This window comes from Doryrhamphus excisus, linkage group LG17 (genome assembly GCF_037039965.1).
Source record: "Doryrhamphus excisus strain RoL-2023G ecotype Guam linkage group LG17, RoL_Dexc_Guam_v1.1, whole genome shotgun sequence".
NCBI classification, from domain to species: Eukaryota; Metazoa; Chordata; class Actinopteri; order Syngnathiformes; family Syngnathidae; genus Doryrhamphus; species Doryrhamphus excisus.
The window spans coordinates 15,710,254-15,726,679 of NC_136373.1; the positions used below are offsets into that span (position 1 = coordinate 15,710,254).

General features: G+C 38.3%; 1 protein-coding gene across 3 annotated transcripts in view; it reads right to left on the minus strand.

Annotated features, from left to right (window-relative positions):
• The window catches only part of plekhg4b (pleckstrin homology domain containing, family G (with RhoGef domain) member 4B), a 29,639-nt gene extending 25,385 nt beyond the window's left edge, over positions 1-4,254 (minus strand). For all 3 annotated transcript variants that reach the window (XM_058084525.2, XM_058084526.2, XM_058084527.2), the window contains exon 1: positions 4,011-4,254. In XM_058084525.2, the coding sequence (XP_057940508.2) occupies positions 4,011-4,079 (69 nt within the window). In that variant the 5' untranslated portion in view covers positions 4,080-4,254. The remainder of the gene's footprint in view (positions 1-4,010) is intronic.
• Between the last annotated feature and the right edge of the window lie 12,172 nt (positions 4,255-16,426).

The window sequence follows — 16,426 nt, forward strand, 5'->3', positions numbered from 1 at the left end:
CTGACAAATCCTAAGTAATTTTAATCAAGTGTACAATTAGCTACAGCTATATACTACGGCCTAATTTGTTTCTTTTTTAATTTTGCGTTCATTATTCAGGCGTACGTATTAGTCCGGATATTACGGTAATTGATCTACATCCGATTTGTTTTTGGTATACTTCCAATAGCTACTGCTAAAGCATTGCATGAAATTTGTTTACTGTATTGTTTACCCCCCCCCCCCCCCGCTAAAGCAAATACTACTCATAGCACAGAGTGAAATAAATATGTACGCACTATTGAATGAGCAGTATTATAACTACAGACAAGCCTGCTTATTTACTGACTGAATATGATCTCATTTATTCAGGAAGTTATATCGTGATAGGAAACATCAGCCGTAATGCTCTTTCCATCAGACAAAGGGGAAACACCTGGACTGAGGGACGTCACCGTCGGTGGACACAAACAGAAGAACAACTGGAAAAGTCCGCCCAGGACTCGGGGGGGACGTGACCCTCTAATATCAGCCATGTCACCGTCGATGCTTATCTAGCCTATGCATGACCTGACAGCTTAGTGTAGGCAAACGGGGGACATGTCCGACATGGGACACTGGGGGATTGATCTGCAGTGGTAGTCATGTTCACAGCCCAAGCGTGGGTGCCCTTTCAGGAGGCCGTCAAGGCCAAACACGCTTCTCCTATCTGTCCTTCCCGAATGAACACAACAAGCGGAGGAGACATCTGCCTCCAGTGATAACCCACACAGAAAGACAGCAATGTCAGGGAAAGTCCCACAATTTGCTTTTTGGAATATTTTCACTCCATATTTGCGTGACAATGTGAAATAAATCAAAGCATGGCATGAGTGGATTGAGTCAGACAGCGCTATGTAAGAACTGTTGATCTAAGCAGCTCAACGACGTCTATTAGAGGAGATTGAGTACAGTTCACTGCGTTGGTACACATGCCACAACCGGGCTACAAGGCGCTCATTGTGATCGCCGCCTCTCAAAGTGGTGAGCGCGGTACAGGGTTGGACTCTCCAAACAAAGCGCCCACCTCCATTAGCAGTCAGACAGCACTTAGTGGGACAGAAATGTCTCTGGGCTTTAGTCACCCCAGCAGGAGAAGAACAACGTGGTGTTTTATGAGGAGAATGCAAACAATGGAAGGAAAGACTTCATGACACAGTGAAGACGGGTCACAAGGTTCTTTTTTTTCAGTTCCCAAGGAAGGAGAAAAGATGCTAGTATGGATAAATCAAACACTGACACATCCTGTATCCATACTGTAACCACGGCATCATCGAATTAGATCCAATACAACAGCTACCTAAGCCTAGTACTGTATTTTCTGGACTATAAGTCACATTTTTTTAATTTTAATTTTAATTTTAATTTTAATTTTAATTTTAATTTTAATTTTTTAATTTTAATTTTAATTTTAATTTTAATTTTAATTTTAATTTTAATTTTAATTTTAATTTTAATTTTAATTTTAATTTTAATTTTAATTTTAATTTTAATTTTAATTTTAATTTTCCAAACTACTTGACCAAAACTGACGTTACTTCATCTTGGAAGGCAAGTTCTAACATGAATAAAAGAATAGAGAACAGGCTGAATAGGTGTAAGATATGCTAACACAATGCTTATTCAGCTACACAAAAAATAAACATGAACAGAAAAGGTGTCCAGTGTTTATGTAACATAAACAGTTTTTTCATTAATAATTCGCTCTGGAGTATAAGTCGCAGGAACAGCCAACCTATGAAAAAAAGTGCGACTTATCGTCTGGAAAATACGGTAATCAATTCATTTATCCGCCTGAAGTCTCTTGATTGTCTCGAAAATAAGACTGTAATAAATGATATGTAGAATGAAACTATATAAAAACAAACAAAACAAAAAAATGGACCTGGAAGTACATAAAACTAACTAATTAATTATGCTCAGTATTAGAAGTTAATTATCATTAAAATGTTAATATTTTTTAAGCGTGTAGGAGTTGGGGGTAAGAAAAAAGGTAAGCAAAATACTAGAAAATACGAGTGTGGTACACTATATATAGTATACATAATTATACAATAACTACATAATAATAATAACAACAACAACAATAATAATAATACATTAATAAATAACAATTGGAATTTTGGTGCAAATCCAGATAAAGAACATTGAGGAATTCTCACCACAGTCAAGATACCATCTTGTGTCATCCTCTGTGAAACAGGAAGTCGCTCGAACAGATAAACCTAGTTGTACCTAATGTTATGGTCATGTGCACGTTTCAGCGGAATGACGAATCTCATCAGTTGGACCCGAGCACATAGGAATGCAAAGTTTGTGTCCGTCGCCCCTCAGCCAGGAATGGGAATGGGAAAATGGGAAATCCCATCCTTTTAGGACGCCAGGTCTTTTTGTAAGTAGAGGCTTGTCTGTGTGATGGCGGAGTACGTTGCTAATTAGTGGCCTGTGGAACCAGGTGGGACACTTTTTGTCTGCGGTGTGGTGTGGTGTGTAACAGCTGTTACAGAGGTAAAAAAAAAAGTGACAGAAAATAGAATGAAAGAAAAGGGTGAATCCCACCGAAAGATGGGAGAGTGGGAGAGTGATGAAGGGGTGCTCACTGACACATTTAGTGGGTCACGAACACAAAAGGCTGCCTACCAAGCGTCCAGTGGAGCATGAAGCCACCGGGGGAGTGTAACAGGAGAGCCCCGGAGCCCCCCGTGTACGCTACTGAAAGCCTCAAAGGCAGCGGGATGATCGCAAGGACAGGCAGTTTGATGCAGCTTTTGATCCTGTATGATGACCGTCACCACAAAATATACATATCTGTGTGTACTATTTCTATTTCAAAATAAAAGCTGATTACAACAACAAATCAACACTATTAACTTTAACGACTTGAAAGTGAAAGCAACATCACAACAATGGTGTAATGGTACTGTAAAAAAAATGTTAATAAGGATTATCTCTGCATGATAAACTTTAACCTTTTAGGGGTCACACACACACACACTAAGATCAACAATGAAGGAAGTCTAGAGTGGAAAAACTGACCACCCTGAAGTAACCACATAACATATACAGCTACATATGTCTAGGAATAGTTTGACAATTACAGCTTTTATGGTATAATATATTGCATGTATTATCCAGGGAATCCATTGAATTCGATGAATCCCAGTAAACGTTGATTTATGTTGTCATCGGGGAAACCGATGTCTTTGTCTGACAGGATGTAAACAGCACCGACGGCAGGATATTGTTCTTAAGCAGTCCGCACCGACCTCTTTGACTCTATGTGTTGTTATTGCATGACATCCCTCAACAAATGTTTCTGTTACGTAGATCAAATTTTAAAACAGAACAAATAAAGTTAGTTTGAAAAGTGATTCTTATGCAGGGTAAATATAGAATGGGTGCATACCACAACAAGTCAGGAGTTGATAAAGGAAAAGCGGCTTATCACAGAGACTACAAAGTTGTGTACTTCACTGACCCCAGCGGTGATTTTAGTTATTTTTGTCATCCGAGGAAGGACTTTGTGGGATAATTAAGTGTCATTGTGTCTCGGATAGGAAATCAAGTATTAAAAGCAACCATAGTAATGGTAATGGTTTTATTTCATTTGAACATGCATCAGATTACAATTGAATGCATCGCATAATCAGTTCACAGTTCCACATGTCCAAAAGGAGTAGGAAGAAGCAAAGCTTATTAAATCCTACCCCTCCATCTGCTACTTTTACAATTAGCAACTGTTACATTTGTTCACTTCCTGCTTTCTTAATTTAATTTAATTTAATTTAATTTAATTTAATTTAATTTAATTTAATTTAATTTAATTTAATTTAATTTAATTTAATTTAATTTAATTTAATTTAATTTAATTTAATTTAATTTAATTTATATTTTTTTCATGATGAGTATGCCACAATAACACACATGCCCAACCTCTCCCAATAAATACCAACACTAGCTAGCAACTCTCAAAGCACATGTCAAATCCATACCTTGATACTCAGGTAGTTGTCACAACTGCGCGACTTTGCTCTGGAGTGCATTTTGCCAAGTGACAACATTTAGGCACCAAAGCAAAATCCCCCAAAAATCTAAAAAAAATGAAGCGTCAAATCCAAGCAGTACAATCCAGTGTATGAGCGCCCCTGCGCTTCCCTATCAACAGGTCCATTTCCAGCTCTTGTGCTCTGTGGCAGCTGGAGTTGTCTAAACTCCTGCTGGGGCGTGAGAGAAACAGCGTGCTGGCGTCCCCGTCACTCACCCAACCCTCACTTCAAAATAACCTCACCCCCCCCCCCCCCACCCACCACCACCACCCAGAGCCCCGCCCCTCTCTGCTGAAAGCCTCCTCCAGCTGGATAGAACACATCATTCAGAAAACACACACACATTACCTGCTTTGCACACACACACACACACACACACACATACCCAGCAGGGGTCGGACTCTGACTAACTCCTCTCTGGCCCACTGACCCCTTGCACCCCTACCTCCACAAGCAGTTCCCCACACCCCCCCATGGCCACAATGGGCTCTCTTTTGTCCCGACAATACAAATGGACTAAAGTTTCAGCTTATTCTGCTGCTTTTCAAAGGGGCCAAAAGAAAGGAAGACATCAGCACAGGATTGGTGGTTCAGGTCACTCACGACAATAGCATTCCCATTCAATTTCATCCGAGGGGGGAAAACCCGATCCTTTAACTGGACCTTACAACCTTGCGACACATGTGGGACATATACTTGTGTTGCGGGAGATAAACATGACGACTTGAAAACAGATGAATGAGCCAGAAAAGTGGGGTTAAGGGCACGACAATTAGTTCAATTATTCAAAATATGGACACTTTTTAGACTTTTACCTGCTTAATTTATTCACGAATGTACACATGATCGATAAGGATGCATACTTTCAGTTCAAGATCATGCTCTCTGGTTCCACCATATCTTACTTATTGTGTGGAAAATATGGGCTAATAACTATAAAAGCAATCTTCACTCGCTAAATGTACTGCAAAAAAGGTCAGTAAGGATAATTCATAATGCCGCCTACAGAGAACAAACTAAGTCCTTATTTCTAAAATCACAAATACTTCAACTTGCTGATATAGTTCATCTTCAAACAGCTAAAATAATGCATAAGGCTAAAAATAACCAATTAGCTAAAAATGTCATCCAATACTTCTCTAAACTATATTATGGAAAGCAGGAAGTGAACAAATGAAACAGTTACTGATTGTAAAAGTAAACTGTATTAAATTAAATTAAATTAAATTAAATTAAATTAAATTAAATTAAATTAAATTAAATTAAATTAAATTAAATTAAATTAAATTAAATTAAATTAAATTAAATTAAATTAAATTAAATTAAATTAAATTAAATTTAGTACCTCGTACTTTGGTACGTGACAAAAATAAATAAAAATAATTACAAAAAAATGTTTTATGAAAAAAATATAAATTAAATTAAGTTAAATTAAATTAAATTAAATTAAATTAAATTAAATTAAATTAAATTAAATTAAATTAAATTAAATTAAATTAAATTAAATTAAATTAAATTAAATTAAATTAAATTAAATTAAATTAAATTAAATTAAATTAAATTAAGAAAGCAGGAAGTGAACAAATGTAACAGTTGCTAATTGTAAAAGTACCAGATGGAGGGGTAGGATTTAATAAGCTTTGCTTCTTCCTACTCCTTTTGGACATGTGGAACTGTGAACTGATTATGTGATGCATTCAATTGTAATCTGATGCATGTTCAAATGAAACAAAACCATTACCATTACTTTTACCATTACTATTTAGAGAAAGCCTTGTGAAAGACACAAACAACAAACACATATAAAGCAAGTATAAATATTTCAAAAATCCATAGTCGGGAGGATATAAATAACTACTTTAATGGCGCATTTAGTCTCATTTAGATAGCTGCTGTATAATCACTTGTTTAAACAGAAGCAGACATACCTCACATTCACATTCTACAAATATACACTCCTCCTCCTCACACAGTCAACCTGTAATTTCTTCTGCCCGGATCATTTGCAGTGGCTACACTGGGTGGATTCCCCCCCCCGAAGTAGTTTTCTCTTCTGCCTTCTTCTTAATCCTCACTTATCTAATTACGTCGGAATTGCTGCACATGAGTAGGAAAAAAAAAGGGTTCAAGTGGGAGTCAGCGAGCATTCTAAGGTTGGGGCCCAGAACGAGAGATGCAATCATGTCACGTCAAAGTGAGCTCAAAGGATGCTCTCTATGGTGGCGTTTAAGTCCACATGTGTAATTTGGTGGAGAGCGTGCAAAAATGCAGGCGTGTCTTTTCCAGGCCACATCGGAGAGAAGTTATGCGAAGTTTGCGACATTCTCAAACAGCAATACTGCAAAAGGAAAACTAGTAGAGCAGATGTGGACTTCATGCTGATCTAGATATGTGATGGTAAACTATGGAACATGAAACACATATTGCTGCTTCCATGTGCAACCAGTGTGCACACATAAGGATAAAAACAATAATTAAAATAACAAAACTATATAGAAATAGATTATTATTTATTACGATTAAGTTTCTAATCATTTATTTGTCCATTTTCTACACCCCTTGACCTCACTAGAGTATGCTGGAGACTATCATGGCTGACTTAGCACAAGAGGCTACGTTTCTAATCATATGTGGTTGTTTTCTAGGCCGCTTATAGTCATTGTGGGTTTGCTGGCACTAGGGCTAGGCGATTTATTTTATTATTTTAAAATTAAATTAAATTAAATTAAATTAAATTAAATTAAATTAAATTAAATTAAATTAAATTAAATTAAATTAAATTAAATTAAATTAAATTAAATTAAATTGCACTACATACACACAAATTAAAATTAAAATTAAAATTAAAATTAAAATTAAAATTAAAATTAAAATTAAAATTAAAATTAAAATTAAAATTAAAATTAAAATTAAAATTAAAATTAAAATTAAAATTAAAATTAAACTATTATAGGAAAGCAGGAAGTGAACAAATATGTACTTCGGTATGTGACAAAAATAAAAAAAATTAAGAAATTACAAAAAACAAAAATAAAATAAAATTAAATTAAATTAAATTAAATTAAATTAAATTAAATTAAATTAAATTAAATTATTAAAAATATCGATATTTCTGTTAAGCACGATATCAAAAACAAGCATATCGTTCATATTGATATAGACTGGATTTTATGTGGAGGTCTCAGGTTTCAAGATGGCGGCGCCTGAGTATAAGCTAGTTACGACAGCTCCCTGTCTTCTGCAGTGTTTTTAGTGTTTAATAGTGCTTTATTTATTACTTCCTCATTATTTTATGCCATACCGACCCCTTAAGAAAGTGTGCAGCTATGGATGTTCATCTTATTACGTTTGTAGCTAGCCGCTTCCACCATTGTTCACACTCAGCTGTTTTAGCAGCCGTTAGCAGCTGTTAGCATCCCTTCGCTACGTCGAATGATCAGATATCCCTCAGAAATATGGAGGTGGAGAAGCTACATAGCGGAAATGAACAGTGAAAAGACAGTATAAAGGTATTCAAAGACGGCATCAACCATTTTTACTGTCTGTCGTCATGGGGAACGTGATAGGGAAACTGGAAGATGGTGCCTTGGTGTGCCTCGCTTCCATGTCATGTCTTTGGGAACACTCACATCAAGAATCACGTCTTCAATGAAGGTAAACATAACCCTAAAAGTCAATTTTTTTGCATGTAAAAGTTTAAAAACTTTATGTTAAAATTTTGAGAGTCAGCTACTGTTAGCTGATTTCCGGTTCTGGTTACCATTTTGTAACTTAGCAAGCTAGCTTCTTTGTTAGAAGCTTCCGAAGTTTTGTGATATAAATACATTAAGAACACAGTTGGATTATTGGATTATTGATGACACGATAAGACACACGTCGTGTTGTATGCTAACCGGAAAATTGTACATTAACCAAGGCAACATTTTAAGGGTAAATTTTCGACATGCTAACTGAGGTTCCACTGTGTAGTGAATACACTTTTGGAAACTTTGATGAACACGAATCACTCAACAGGTTACTCCCGTTTTGTTTGTGAATTTTTGAAAAAAAAAATCTGTAGTCGCAAACAAATTTGTGTTGTTTTTCATGTTTATTACCTACGTTTTGCAGATGTACCACCACCGCAAATATATTGCAGCCCTGTGGGAAACACTGTTCTACATGTTCTCTCTCTCTAACTAAATAAAGAATTTATGTAACCTCTAAAGTAAAGTAAAGAAAGAGAGACAAAAGGATGCCATGACAGTATTGCCTAAAACTAAATATATGTACCATGACTTGAAGCTGTGTTTAAATTCAGGATGATTTATCTCTCCCAAAATAAATGTTTGTGTCGACTGCAGCTATTGTGCACCATAATTACCAATATGTTATGATTCAAACAATGACAGCCACTACAAGATCATCTCTCTCTCTCTTTCTCTCCTTCTGCTAATATTGTTTGTGCATCGACACAAATTAAACTTTTCCTGTTGTTTTTCCACGCGCGGCCGCAAGATTTTAAAATAGCCACACATTTACGCAGGCTTCTGGTCAGCGTTATTTATGTGATGTGAAGAAACGATAAGCCGGTCTCTGGGGTGGCAAGACATTCGATAAAACTATCATGGGAACATGGTAGCCAGATGTCACATGAGGAGGAGTTTTCATCATTTTTTTTTTATACTCGTATCTTACCCTAGTGATACCAATACAAACAATTGGTTAAAGAGCTGTAAATATGTTGTTTTTGGACATGATTTACATCACTGCAAACACAAATATAAATATAAATGTATTTATTTATATAATACACAAATAAATAAATAAATTACAAATAAATAATTTAATAAAAAAATATATATTAAATTAGATAAAATTAAAATTACATAAATAACAATATAAATTAAATTATATAGAAAATTAAATTAAATTAAATTAAATTAAATTAAATTAAATTAAATTAAATTAAATTAAATTAAATTAAATTAAATTAAATTAAATTAAATTAAATTAAATTATTTATTCATTTTCTACCGCTTATCCTCACAAGGGTCGCGGGGGTGCTGGAGCCTATCCCAGCTGTCTTCGGGCGAGAGGTTGGTGGCCAACCAATCACAGGGCTAAACTAAACTAAACTAAACTAAACTAAACTAAACTAAACTAAACTAAACTAAACTAAACTAAACTAAACTAAACTAAACTAAACTAAACCAAACTAAACTAAACTAAACTAAATTAAATTAAGAAAGCAGGAAGTGAACAAATGTAACAGTTACTGATTGTAAAAGTACCAGATGGAGGGGTAGGATTTTATAAGCTTTGCTTCTTCCTACTCCTTTTGGACATGTGGAACTGTGAACTGATTATGGGAAGCATTCAATTGTAATCTGATGCATGTTCAAATGAAATTAAACCATTACCATTACCATTACATTATAGCACAAACGTAGCTTATGGATCGGAACTCTCAATTTTCGATATGTGAATTACGCTGATGTCGTACCCAGACCAGATTTCTGTTATTATCATTGTAAAGGCAGTATTGAATCCAAATATTGTGCAATTGTTTATGCTACATTTACTGCATATATATATATTATATAATATACATAATATATACACAATACAGTATCTATTTTTAAGTGGCAAAAAATGAAACAGAAGAATGATTTTTTTTTTTTTATTCAAGTAGAGCCAAATGTCCTTTTAGGTGTAAATGGGTGGGTGGTCATTTGTAATTAACCACTACACACACAGAGAGACACACACACACACACTCACATACAAACACACACCAAACTGTGGAATGTGACACCTTCATCCTATCTCACTTCGGAGCGACCTCATAGTGCCACACGGGCCACCCATCAAAACGTCTTCATCTTCTCTCATACACCAGCACCACTTTTTCCCAGCTCCAATTGCCATTGAATGCATCATTTTCGGAAAAAAGAATACCAAAGCCGCTTTCCCCAGGACCGACAAGGGAACATGTGAGAGACAGTCTTTGTTCTACTTACAGGTCACATTTTTGGAGGATCAGAGTGGATCAGTCATCGTTTCCCTTTCCCTCCAAAGCTTTTAGATCTCCCATCCCATCATGCATCCAGACATCCAGACTTCCAGACGCACACGCAGCTCTCCCTTCTAACCGACGCACACTTAAGAACCCATGAGAACCGTTCCTCCTCCGTTTGAAGCCGTGACGTCACCACTCAAATGCAAACACACACACACACACACAATTTTTGGGGACTCTCGCAACAATGATTGTGACGCAGCTGTTGGAGCAGGAAGAGGAGGACACCACCTGTCGTACCCCCCCCCCCTTACTATAATGTACCTTAGGCCCCCTGCTGTGTGGACGTCTCACTCCAACACAAAAGCCAGTGTTTTCTCTGAGCACGCGAGCACAGGTGGCTGCAAAGTGGGGCAAGGTCGAGTTACAGCGACGGCTCCCACACTCTGAGCCCCTCAAAAGGGCGCGACGGAGTTCATACGCGGCGTGCATAGTTGCAGTATAGTAAGGGAATCTGTACACAAATCCGTACTGTATGTGTGTGTAGTGCAAGAATTTAGGATTTATCGCATTATTATCACATTAACTATCATTGCAATGCTTGTAATCATCTGTATAAATCAGTGCCACAAAATAATGTCACGTGACACGTCTTTATAATACATGCTCTTTAGTGGTTGACCATAATTGACACTTTTTTTTGGTAATGAGAGCATAAAATCACATGTTATATGAGTAATAAAAAAAAAAAAACATCCAAATTTAGATGATCAGCACTCACCTCCTTCCACGATGTAGCTCCGCAGTGTCATTGTCTCGCTTTCAAGGCTGTGTGGGTCTGACAGCTGTCTAACCAGAGAAGAAGACCTGCCCCCGATTCCTGCAGGAACCTGACATGATCCATCAGAAGCTCTGCCTCGGCTGGCCTGAGAACAGTCACAATATTAGGGCAAGGCTAGACAGAAAAAAAAAAAAAAGTTGTCGCAGCCCACCACCCCCCTACCTACCCCCACCCCCTCCAGGCATCCCAATTCCTCGGCGGGGCGTAACCCTGTCGTTTTATCTGCGCCCATCTCCTCCTGTGTGTACACTGTGATTGGAGGCCGGAGTGGGTTGCCGTGTCAACAAGTGCCTTATTTGCCTTGACACACTATATTTCGTCCCATATACAAAAAATTTGACTTCCTTCAAATCTGCTATACAAACAAAGTACTAATAAGAACGAATGTGCTGATAAAACATACAAAAGATTTCCCACTCAACATCACACTGCTGGCTCAAAAAAAAAAAACACAATGCAGCACCTGACAAGAGTGGAAAGCGCAGATGTCCTGATTGTTATATGGATTACTACGGCCACCTAGCAAACACCTCCAGGTGTGCATTCCACACCAAAAGCGGAAAAGGTGGGAGCCGCTCCTGTGAATCAATAAAAAACTTCTGTCTCTGTCTTTCTTGCATACCTGAGCTGAGGAAATGGTTGCAGGGGCTGACTTATGTCGAGCTTCTTTCCACAGTGTTCATTTGGCTAAAGGGTTAATGGTAATGGTAATGGTTTTATTTCATTTGAACATGCATCAGATTACAATTGAATGCATCACATAATCAGTTCACAGTTCCACATGTCCAAAAGGAGTAGGAAGAAGCAAAGCTTATTAAATCCTACCCCTGCATCTGGTACTTTTACAATCAGTAACTGTTACATTTGTTCACTTCCTGCTTTCCTAATATAATTTTTTTTTAATGTAATTCATTAATTTAATTTTTTGCTATATACTGATTTTTTATTTTATTTTATTTTATTTTATTTTATTTTATTTTATTTTATTTTATCGCTTTTCCTCATGAGGGTCGCGGGGGTGCTGGAGCCTATCCCAGCTGTCTTCAGGCGAGATGCGGGGTACACCCTGGACTGGTGGCCAGCCAATCACAGGGCACATATAGTAGACAAACAACCATTCACACTCACATTCATACCTATGGACAATTTGGAGTCGCCAATTAACCTAGCATGTTTTTGGAATGTGGGAGGAAATCGTAGTACCCAGAGAAAACCCACGCATGCAAACTCCACACAGAGATGGCCGAGGGTGGAATTGAACCGAGGTCTCCTAGCTGTGAGCTCTGCGCGCTAAACACTCACATCCTTTATTTTATTTTATTTTATACCATTTGTCAACATATATGTGGTTTTACAATTTGACGTGCTTAAGCATCAAGCCTCAGTGTCCAATGTAGGTCAAGAGATGCTAAGCTATCTGAGCAAAACATCCTAGCTACTGGCCTGGCATGCATATTGCAGTGCAGTGCTTTTATTTAGTCATTCCCCTTTAAATATAACCACGGATTCAAACAAAACCACACCAACTTTACCCCCAGCTGTGTTGTGTAATGCCTTTTTGTGACCCCTGTTGTCAAAAATGTCCCGAAAAGCCTGTAAGCGGTAAAAGCTGCACCTCACAGAGTTGTGTAACGTTAGCAGGGGGCGGGGCTGGGTGCTGCGGGGAGAGAGGCGGCTCACCTCAGGTCTGGACGGTACACCTGGTCTACACCGAGTCTTTAATTTTGGAAGGAAGGAGCAGAAATTAGAGACTCTCACTGCCACATCCCCACATACTGGACCGAGCTACCACGCTGGCATGTTGGAGACATGAATCACTGGCATAGTACCGTATGAGGAGACACTGTCATGGTGGCACTGGAAAGCAGGGGTGGCCGAACTGTTTCCACGGGGGCCATATGCTAAAAAAAATTCTATAAAATGGCTGAAAAAAAATTGCCTTTTTTGCACTAATTTTAATTTTAATTTTAATTTTAATTTTAATTTTAATTTTAATTTTAATTTTAATTTTAATTTTAATTTTAATTTTAATTTTAATTTTAATTTTAATTTTAATTTTAATTTTCCACGTCCCAATAAATAATGGCCGACACTTTGGACACCCCAACACCACCTCAGAATGGTAAAAACCCGCCATTCGGTTATTGAGAATACCCGTGAAAATGTCTGTGTTTGCCACTGGTTTTGATTTTGGATCAACATTTGCAATAAGCGTGACTGTTTTCTTAATTATTAGAGTAGATTCAGCTACTCCCACATTCCAAAAACAAGTTTACACTGGAGCTGTATCTACTCTAATAATTACAACAGTCACTCTTATTGCAAATGTTGATCCGAAATCAAAACCAATTCCAAAAACATTCATCCATGTTTTTGGAATGTGGGAGGAAACCGGAGTTCCCGGAGAAAACCCACGCATGCACAAGAAGAACATGCAAACTCCACACAGAGATGGCCGAGAGTGGGATTGAACTTGGGTCTCCTAGCTGTGAGGTCTGCGCGCTAACCACTCAACCACCGTGCAAAGCATTCCAAAAACATGCTAGGTTAATTGGCGATCCGCTATTTCTGAAATAATGAAACATCCTTTTGGGGTTTTTCCATAGAATAGTTTAGAATGACAGCAACCTGGTGAATCATATACTGCATGTATATACATTACACACCATAATAACACAAAGAGGAAGACAAAAAAGTCAACCTGGGAGAACGGGGGGCTGAGGAAAGAGGGATGCAGGGGGAGAATGATAGGGAGGGCGAGGTGTTTCCTGTTTCCATTGCTCTAATTATACCGCTCTCATGGGGACGGGGCCCATCACTGAAAGGAAATTTGTCACTGAGGAGCCCCTGAATACGAATGCACATTACCATGTAGGGATGGTGCCTTCACTGATACAGTTGGAATCAGTACCGATACTAATTTTCAGTACTTTTATGTGTGTAATACCATCATTTACTATATTTGAATTCAAGATTAGCGACTCCAAATTGTCCATAGGTATGAATGTGAGTGTGAATGGTTGTTTGTCTATATGTGCCTTGTGATTGGCTGGCCACCAGTCCAGGGTGTACCCCCACCTCTCGCCCCAAGACAGCTGGAATAGGCTCCATCACCCCCTCAACCCTCGCAAGGATAAGCGGTAGAAAATGAATGAATGAATGAATGAATAGTTCATAAAGTAAAATATAGTGGAGGTAGCGTGATAGTATGTGCCCTGTGATTGGCTGGCCACCAGCCCAGAGTGTACCCCCGCCTCTCACCCGAAGACAGCTGGGATAGGCTCCAGCACCCCCACAACCCTCGTGAGGATAAGCGGCAGAAAATGAATGAATGAATATTATATGGATAAAGTAAAATATGTTGGAGGTAGTGTGATGGTATGTGCCCTGTGATTGGCTGGCATAAGCGGCAGAAAATGAATGAATGAATGAATGAATGACTGAATGAAAAGTTCATAGAGTAAAATATGGTGGAGGTAGTGTGATGGTATGTGCCCTGTGATTGGCTGGCATAAGCGGCGGAAAATGAATGAATGAATGAATGAATAGTTCATAGAGTAAAATATGGTGGAGGTAGTGTGATGGTATGTGCCCTGTGATTGGCTGGCATAAGCGGCAGAAAATGAATGAATGAACGAATGAATAGTTCATAGAGTAAAATATGGTGGAGGTAGTGTGATGGTATGTGCCCTGTGATTGGCTGGCATAAGCGGCAGAAAATGAATGAATGAATGAATAATGTTCTGGGGCTTTACTTTGTCCCCTTCTTGTTGTACCTTTTGATTTTACGTGAATCGGTGCTCTGTAGTGCCGACGAAATCCTGTAAAAGTACCGAATTTGCTACCCGACTGTGTATAATAGCATCATTTATACGTACATGCAAAAGACAGATATTAATACAAATACTGTAGTTATATACATAAAGTTATTTTTGTCCGCCGGTGTAAACACATTTTGTCCATGACCGCAATTGCGAGGGCCTTTTTTTTTTTTTTTTTTTTTTATAAACGAAACTTGTGCCACATCCGTTGTCACAATAATGACTCCTTCCTGTTTAAGTGATGGCGACGAGATAAATGTGCGAAGCTGTGATGCTGCATCCCGGACAACGCTCCGAGCTTGTTAGGGCACGGCGTAAACATTTTTATAAATAGAACAGCAGTTGAGAAACTGATGGGAATGGGGAGGAGGTTATTGTGTTGAAGTAGAACTGGGGTCCACTGCCCCCCCCCCCCCCCCCCACACCACAACACAAACTTCCACAGTGCATAATGCAACAACATTCATCAACTGTACCCAAAAATGTCTTTTTGTGATGTTTTCATTTTCGGGATCTGTCTTTAGTATGCAGAAGAGGCGCTGAGAACAGAGGTGGGGGGTTGCCAGACAGAAAAAAAAAAAAAAAAAGATGGAGAGTGAGAAGCTTTAAGGGGGGGGGGTAATTTCAGCAGCCTTCATCCAGCGGCTTTCACTGCCTAGCAACCCCAACACCCGACACGCTATGCGAGTTGATTCCAAATAACACCGTTATCCGTCAACATCTGCATTTCCCCCATGAGAAGGCGGGACAAAGAGCCGCTTAAAAGGTGCCTGATTTGTCAATGCATTATCATTAGCTGTCAAAGCACTGGAGCTAAACCTACGTATGTACACGAGTGCCGTTTCTTTTTTTTTTTTTTATTAATGAAGCTGCCGACGCTACCAACGATGACACTTAGGAGAACTCAGATGACTTAAACACTCCGGTTCATTCCTTGAAACTAACTAAAACTAACTCCCGTCAACTAGCATCAGGTCAAAATGCATAGCTGTGGCTGTGGGCAACCTCCTCAAGTACTTCTTATTTACGTTTGGATGGGAAGCATCATGAGCGGTTGGAATCCAGCAGCTTTATCTACCTCTGCATGCGCTTTAAAAAGTCTCCATCACCAGTTTGACCTTATGAGTTACTATTACAAATTAATTACTATTACAATAGTAATAGTAATAGTAATGCAGTACCGTATGTGGAGACGCTGTCATGGTGGCACTGGAAAGCGGGGGTGGCCGAACTGTTTCCATGGGGACCACTTTCTAAAAAAAAAAGGCTATAATAAGGCAAAAAAAAATTTTTTTTTTTTGCTCAATTTTTTTTTGGGGGGGGGGGGGTGATTTTTTTCTGCAATGCGCCACATCCCAATAAATAATGGCCGGCACTTTGGACACCCCAACACCAACTCAGAATGGCAAAAACCCGCCATTCGGTTATTGAGAATGTCCATGAAAATGTCTGTTTTTGACACTGGTTTTGATTTTGGATCAACATTTGCAATAAGAGTGACTGTTGTAAATATTAGAGTAGATTCAGCTCCAGTGTAGACATCATATCTATATTCATATATATGTATTATGTATATGTTTGGTTGCATGGTGGACGAGTGGTTAGCGCGCAGACCTCAGCGCTAGGAGACCTGAGTTCAATTCCACCCATGGCCATCTCTGTGTGGAGTTTGCATGTTCTCCCCGTGCATTTGTGGGTT